Source organism: Neoarius graeffei, chromosome 6, assembly GCF_027579695.1.
Source record: "Neoarius graeffei isolate fNeoGra1 chromosome 6, fNeoGra1.pri, whole genome shotgun sequence".
NCBI classification, from domain to species: Eukaryota; Metazoa; Chordata; class Actinopteri; order Siluriformes; family Ariidae; genus Neoarius; species Neoarius graeffei.
The window spans coordinates 43,157,062-43,165,550 of record NC_083574.1 but is presented as its reverse complement, the minus strand read 5'-3'; the positions used below and the strand labels follow the sequence as shown (position 1 = coordinate 43,165,550).

At 44.2% G+C, this 8,489-nt stretch overlaps 1 protein-coding gene across 4 annotated transcripts in view; it reads left to right on the top strand.

Annotated features, from left to right (window-relative positions):
* The first annotated feature begins 1,588 nt into the window (after positions 1-1,588).
* The window catches only part of tmtc2b (transmembrane O-mannosyltransferase targeting cadherins 2b), a 462,924-nt gene continuing 456,023 nt past the window's right edge, over positions 1,589-8,489 (top strand). For 3 of the 4 annotated variants that reach the window (XM_060923687.1, XM_060923688.1, XM_060923686.1), the window contains exon 1: positions 1,589-2,066. In XM_060923687.1, the coding sequence (XP_060779670.1) occupies positions 1,984-2,066 (83 nt within the window). In that variant the 5' untranslated portion in view covers positions 1,589-1,983. The remainder of the gene's footprint in view (positions 2,067-8,489) is intronic. The other variant, XM_060923689.1, reaches the window with a different exon arrangement.

Below are 8,489 nucleotides of genomic sequence, written 5' to 3'. Positions count from 1 at the left end.
CAGTGTCTGCGTAGCCCCCCCCACCTTCGCAGACGCTCTGCGCGCACCTCCCAAAAATTGTGACCACCGCAGAAGACTCGCAGACAGCGTCGCAGACAAGAGGGCTCTGATTGGTCCACTCTACATCCGCTGTACATGCACTTCCGCTTCCCTACTTTCCAGGTTTGGTTTGTTTTCATGACCGCCATTTTTAAAAACACGAGCGAAGATGGAGCAGCATGAAGAGCGGTTGATCGAGGAAGTGAGGAAGTACATACATCTATACGACTCCAGTTCTAGTCATTATCAGTAACCGGAGGATAAACACTCCACTAACCACACCCACCAACTACTCCTAGCGATTTTGCGACTTCGCGCCCCCTTGCATTGTGGCGGTGAATAACATCGTGCACGCCTATTACTCCCCGCTCAACGATAAATTACAACTGTCTGCGAAAAGCTATCTGCGAAAGCCTTGTCGCAAGAGCATGCAGAGGCCTTAACTCCTAACTGCTCCCCGGGCGCTGTTAGCATGGCTGCCCACTGCCCTGGATGTGTATTCACTGGAAATTTCACAAGTGTGTGATGAATAAAGTTGTGCTTTCTTCATCATGCTCAGTGTTTCTGAGATCGACTCTGGATTCACCCTGATTCCTGGAAGTGAGGGTATACTGTCTATGCATTTTTCTGGGTGGTGTAAGTGGTTAGCATGGTTGCCTCCCAGCAAGAAGGTTCTGGGTTCGAACCCAGCAGCTGATGAGGGCCTTTCTGTGTGGAGTTTGCATGTTGTCTGCGTGGGTTTCTTCCGGGTGCTCTGGTTTTGTCCAGAGACTGTGTCTCATCTCATCTCATTATCTCTAGCCACTTTATCCTTCTACAGGGTCGCAGGCAAGCTGGAGCCTATCCAGTACACCCTGGACAAGTCGCCAGGTCGTCACAGGGCTGACACATAGACACAGACAACCATTCACACTCACATTCACACCTACGGTCAATTTAGAGTCACCAGTTAACCTAACCTGCATGTCTTTGGACTGTGGGGGAAACCGGAGCACCCGGAGGGACATGGGGAGAACATGCAAACTCCACACAGAAAGGCCCTCGCCAGCCCCGGGGCTCGAACCCAGGACCTTCTTGCTGTGAGGTGACAGCGCTAACCACTACACCACCGTGCTGCCCAGAGACTGTGTGTTCACTGGAAATTTCATAAGTGTGTGCTTTCTTTCTAGGTAACAGGTACACAATGTGACCCTTCCTTGAGCAGACCACTATAGCATCAAGGAAATGGCAACTATAGTTCTCTCTCTCTCTTTTTGTTGAGAATGCAGAAACACTGCACATCTGTTGAAAGAGTTGTGTTCATCTTTCCAAGAGTATTTTGTCCTTACAGTAGTTCCCCACCACACACACACACACAGAGTGAGTCAGAAGAGGAGAGCTGATCTGAGCTGGTGTAGGTTGAGTAACTGAAGGAGTCCTGTCCTCGCCCCTGTGCTCAGTAATGATATGATTGCTGGGTAAGTGCAGGCTGAAACCTGGAGCCTTCTGTCTTTAATTCGGCTCGAGAGAAGAGAAGGAGAGGCGTGCGGGGGAGGTGCCGGGCGCATGCGCATTGCTGAGGGCGACCACACGCGGCTCTGTGGCGGCGCTTCCTGTGGGTTCAGCATGCAGCAGCAGCAGCGCTTCCACACAAACACTCCGGCTGCACGGAGGCGCGCGAGCTGCTCGGCTGCCTGTAAACATCGCGCGCGTCCGCGTCTCCTCCTGTGGATCAAAGCCGCGCTCGCGCTCTTCATCCTCACCATGGGCTAAGAGCGGCGCGCGCCGGTGTGTGTGCGATCCAGCCCTTCAGCCATGGGCACGCGCGCTCTCTGCTGGGGTTTTGTTATTCTCTCTCTGAGCGCGCGACGCGCAAACAGCGAATAGAAAGAGGGGATCGGTTCAATCCCTCGGGTCGTCTCTCTCCGCTTGCTCTTCTTTTGGTCTTGTTTTGGAGAGACAGAGATGATTGCAGATTTGGTGTGCAGCGCTGTGGCTCTGGTCCTGTACGTCAACACACTGGGCGCTGATTTCTGCTACGATGACAGGTACACACTCTCACACACACACACACTCTTGAATGAATGTATAGCTGGATCCATGAACCTCCGACTCACCCTCTCGTCTTGTAGTGCTAAACTCGGTCAGTGAACACACCTCAGCGTTAGACTTCCGTTTCTCAGAATATTATTACGTCATTATTCCGTGCATAGATAGAACTTTATTATCAGTGCACAGTGCAGGTAGCCCACTCAGCAACCAGTGAAATGCAGTTAAACATCTACCAGAAGTGCAAATAGTACCAATTGGGCAAATCACACACACACACACACACACACACACACACACACACACACTCTTGAATGAATGTATAGCTGGATCCATGAACCTCCGACTCACCCTCTCGTCTTGTAGTGCTAAACTCAGTCAGTGAACACACCTCAGCATTAGACTGTTTCTCAGAATGATCTATCTATCTATCTATCTATCTATCTATCTATCTATCTATCTATCTATCAGTGCACAGTACAGGTAGCCCACTCAGCAACCAATGAAATGCAGTTAAACATCTACCAGAAGTGCAAATAGTACCAACTGGGCAAATTACACACACACACACACACACACACACTCTTGAATGAATGTATAGCTGGATCCATGAACCTCCGACTCACCCTCTCGTCTTGTAGTGCTAAACTCAGTCAGTGAACACACCTCAGCGTTAGACTTCCGTTTCTCGGAATGATATTATTACGTCATTATTCTGTGCATAGATAGAACTTTATTATCAGTGCACAGTACAGGTAGCCCACTCAGCAACCAGTGAAATGCAGTTAAACATCTACCAGAAGTGCAAATAGTACCAATTGGGCAAATCACACACACACACACACACACTCTTGAATGAATGTATAGCTGGATCCATGAACCTCCGACTCACCCTCTCGTCTTGTAGTGCTAAACTCGGTCAGTGAACACACCTCAGCATTAGACTTCCATTTCTCAGAATATTATTACGTCATTATTCCGTGCATAGATAGAACTTTATTATCAGTGCACAGTGCAGGTAGCCCACTCAGCAACCAGTGAAATGCAGTTAAACATCTACCAGAAGTGCAAATAGTACCAATTGGGCAAATCACACACACACACACACACACACACACACACACACACACACACACTCTTGAATGAATGTATAGCTGGATCCATGAACCTCCGACTCACCCTCTCGTCTTGTAGTGCTAAACTCAGTCAGTGAACACACCTCAGCATTAGACTGTTTCTCAGAATGATCTATCTATCTATCTATCTATCTATCTATCTATCTATCTATCTATCTATCTATCTATCTATCTATCTATCAGTGCACAGTACAGGTAGCCCACTCAGCAACCAATGAAATGCAGTTAAACATCTACCAGAAGTGCAAATAGTACCAACTGGGCAAATTACACACACACACACACACACACACACACACTCTTGAATGAATGTATAGCTGGATCCATGAACCTCCGACTCACCCTCTCGTCTTGTAGTGCTAAACTCAGTCAGTGAACACACCTCAGCGTTAGACTTCCGTTTCTCGGAATGATATTATTACGTCATTATTCTGTGCATAGATAGAACTTTATTATCAGTGCACAGTACAGGTAGCCCACTCAGCAACCAGTGAAATGCAGTTAAACATCTACCAGAAGTGCAAATAGTACCAATTGGGCAAATCACACACACACACACACACACTCTTGAATGAATGTATAGCTGGATCCATGAACCTCCGACTCACCCTCTCGTCTTGTAGTGCTAAACTCAGTCAGTGAACACACCTCAGCATTAGACTTCCATTTCTCAGAATATTATTACGTCATTATTCCATGCATAGATAGATAGATAGATAGATAGATAGATAGATAGATAGATAGAACTTTATTATCAGTGCACAGTACAGGTAGCCCACTCAGCAACCAGTGAAATGCAGTTAAACATCTACCAGAAGTGCAAATAGTACCAATTGGGCAAATCACACACACACACACACACACTCTTGAATGAATGTATAGCTGGATCCATGAACCTCCGACTCACCCTCTCGTCTTGTAGTGCTAAACTCGGTCAGTGAACACACCTCAGCGTTAGACTTCCGTTTCTCAGAATATTATTACGTCATTATTCCGTGCATAGATAGAACTTTATTATCAGTGCACAGTACAGGTAGCCCACTCAGCAACCAGTGAAATGCAGTTAAACATCTACCAGAAGTGCAAATAGTACCAATTGGGCAAATTACACACACACACACACACACACACACACACACACACACACACACACACTCTCTTGAATGAATGTATAGCTGGATCCATGAACCTCCGACTCACCCTCTCGTCTTGTAGTGCTAAACTCAGTCAGTGAACACACCTCAGCATTAGACTGTTTCTCAGAATGATCTATCTATCTATCTATCTATCTATCTATCTATCTATCTATCTATCTATCTATCTATCTATCTATCTATCTATCAGTGCACAGTACAGGTAGCCCACTCAGCAACCAATGAAATGCAGTTAAACATCTACCAGAAGTGCAAATAGTACCAACTGGGCAAATTACTTACACACACACACACACACTCTTGAATGAATGTATAGCTGGATCCATGAACCTCCGACTCACCCTCTCGTCTTGTAGTGCTAAACTCAGTCAGTGAACACACCTCAGCGTTAGACTTCCGTTTCTCGGAATGATATTATTACGTCATTATTCCGTGCATAGATAGAACTTTATTATCAGTGCACAGTGCAGGTAGCCCACTCAGCAACCAGTGAAATGCAGTTAGACATCTACCAGAAGTGCAAATAGTACCAATTGGGCAAATTAAACACACACACACACACACACACTCTCTTGAATGAATGTATAGCTGGATCCATGAACCTCTGACTCACCCTCTCGTCTTGTAGTGCTAAACTCGGTCAGTGAACACACCTCAGCGTTAGACTTCCGTTTCTCAGAATATTATTACGTCATTATTCCGTGCATAGATAGAACTTTATTATCAGTGCACAGTACAGGTAGCCCACTCAGCAACCAGTGAAATGCAGTTAAACATCTACCAGAAGTGCAAATAGTACCAATTGGGCAAATTACACACACACACACACACACACACACACTCTCTTGAATGAATGTATAGCTGGATCCATGAACCTCCGACTCACCCTCTCGTCTTGTAGTGCTAAACTCAGTCAGTGAACACACCTCAGCATTAGACTTCTGTTTCTCAGAATTATCTATCTATCTATCTATCTATCTATCTATCTATCTATCTATCTATCTATCTATCTATCTATCTATCTATCTATCAGTGCACAGTACAGGTAGCCCACTCAGCAACCAATGAAATGCAGTTAAACATCTACCAGAAGTGCAAATAGTACCAACTGGGCAAATTACTTACACACACACACACACACACACTCTTGAATGAATGTATAGCTGGATCCATGAACCTCCGACTCACCCTCTCGTCTTGTAGTGCTAAACTCAGTCAGTGAACACACCTCAGCATTAGACTTCCGTTTCTCGGAATGATATTATTACGTCATTATTCCGTGCATAGATAGAACTTTATTATCAGTGCACAGTACAGGTAGCCCACTCAGCAACCAGTGAAATGCAGTTAAACATCTACCAGAAGTGCAAATAGTACCAATTGGGCAAATCACACACACACACACACACACACACACACACACACACACACACTCTTGAATGAATGTATAGCTGGATCCATGAACCTCCGACTCACCCTCTCGTCTTGTAGTGCTAAACTCAGTCAGTGAACACACCTCAGCATTAGACTGTTTCTCAGAATGATCTATCTATCTATCTATCTATCTATCTATCTATCTATCTATCTATCTATCTATCTATCTATCTATCTATCTATCTATCTATCAGTGCACAGTACAGGTAGCCCACTCAGCAACCAATGAAATGCAGTTAAACATCTACCAGAAGTGCAAATAGTACCAACTGGGCAAATTACACACACACACACACACACACACTCTTGAATGAATGTATAGCTGGATCCATGAACCTCCGACTCACCCTCTCGTCTTGTAGTGCTAAACTCAGTCAGTGAACACACCTCAGCGTTAGACTTCCGTTTCTCGGAATGATATTATTACGTCATTATTCTGTGCATAGATAGAACTTTATTATCAGTGCACAGTGCAGGTAGCCCACTCAGCAACCAGTGAAATGCAGTTAAACATCTACCAGAAGTGCAAATAGTACCAATTGGGCAAATCACACACACACACACACACACACTCTTGAATGAATGTATAGCTGGATCCATGAACCTCCGACTCACCCTCTCGTCTTGTAGTGCTAAACTCAGTCAGTGAACACACCTCAGCATTAGACTTCCATTTCTCAGAATATTATTACGTCATTATTCCATGCATAGATAGATAGATAGATAGATAGATAGATAGATAGATAGATAGATAGATAGATAGATAGATAGATAGATAGAACTTTATTATCAGTGCACAGTACAGGTAGCCCACTCAGCAACCAGTGAAATGCAGTTAAACATCTACCAGAAGTGCAAATAGTACCAATTGGGCAAATCACACACACACACACACACACTCTTGAATGAATGTATAGCTGGATCCATGAACCTCCGACTCACCCTCTCGTCTTGTAGTGCTAAACTCGGTCAGTGAACACACCTCAGCGTTAGACTTCTGTTTCTCAGAATATTATTACGTCATTATTCCGTGCATAGATAGAACTTTATTATCAGTGCACAGTGCAGGTAGCCCACTCAGCAACCAGTGAAATGCAGTTAAACATCTACCAGAAGTGCAAATAGTACCAATTGGGCAAATCACACACACACACACACACACACACACACTCTTGAATGAATGTATAGCTGGATCCATGAACCTCCGACTCACCCTCTCGTCTTGTAGTGCTAAACTCAGTCAGTGAACACACCTCAGCGTTAGACTTCCGTTTCTCGGAATGATATTATTACGTCATTATTCTGTGCATAGATAGAACTTTATTATCAGTGCACAGTACAGGTAGCCCACTCAGCAACCAGTGAAATGCAGTTAAACATCTACCAGAAGTGCAAATAGTACCAATTGGGCAAATCACACACACACACACACACACTCTTGAATGAATGTATAGCTGGATCCATGAACCTCCGACTCACCCTCTCGTCTTGTAGTGCTAAACTCAGTCAGTGAACACACCTCAGCATTAGACTTCCATTTCTCAGAATATTATTACGTCATTATTCCATGCATAGATAGATAGATAGATAGATAGATAGATAGATAGATAGATAGATAGATAGATAGAACTTTATTATCAGTGCACAGTACAGGTAGCCCACTCAGCAACCAGTGAAATGCAGTTAAACATCTACCAGAAGTGCAAATAGTACCAATTGGGCAAATCACACACACACACACACACACACACACACACACACACACACACACACTCTTGAATGAATGTATAGCTGGATCCATGAACCTCCGACTCACCCTCTCGTCTTGTAGTGCTAAACTCAGTCAGTGAACACACCTCAGCGTTAGACTTCTGTTTCTCGGAATGATATTATTACGTCATTATTCCGTGCATAGATAGAACTTTATTATCAGTGCACAGTACAGGTAGCCCACTCAGCAACCAGTGAAATGCAGTTAAACATCTACCAGAAGTGCAAATAGTACCAATTGGGCAAATTACACACACACACTCTTGAATGAATGTATAGCTGGATCCATGAACCTCCGACTCACCCTCTCGTCTTGTAGTGCTAAACTCAGTCAGTGAACACACCTCAGCGTTAGACTTCTGTTTCTCAGAATGATATTATTATGTCATTATTCCGTGCATAGATAGATAGATAGATAGATAGATAGATAGATAGATAGAACTTTATCATCAGTGCACAGTGCAGGTAACCCACTCAGCAACCAGTGAAATGCAGTTAAACATCTACCAGAAGTGCAAATAGTACCAACTGGGCAAATTACACACACACACACACACACACACACACACACACACACACACACACACACACTCTTGAATGAATGTATAGCTGGATCCATGAACCTCCGACTCACCCTCTCGTCTTGTAGTGCTAAACTCAGTCAGTGAACACACCTCAGCGTTAGACTTCTGTTTCTCAGAATGATATTATTACATCATTATTCCGTGCATAGATAGAACTTTATTATCAGTGCACAGTACAGGTAGCCCACTCAGCAACCAGTGAAATGCAGTTAAACATCTACCAGAAGTGCAAATAGTACCATTTGGACAAATTACACATGCACGCACGCGCGCACACACACACACACACACACACACACACACATATATATGAAATATCTACAGTCAGTAAACAAACAAACAAA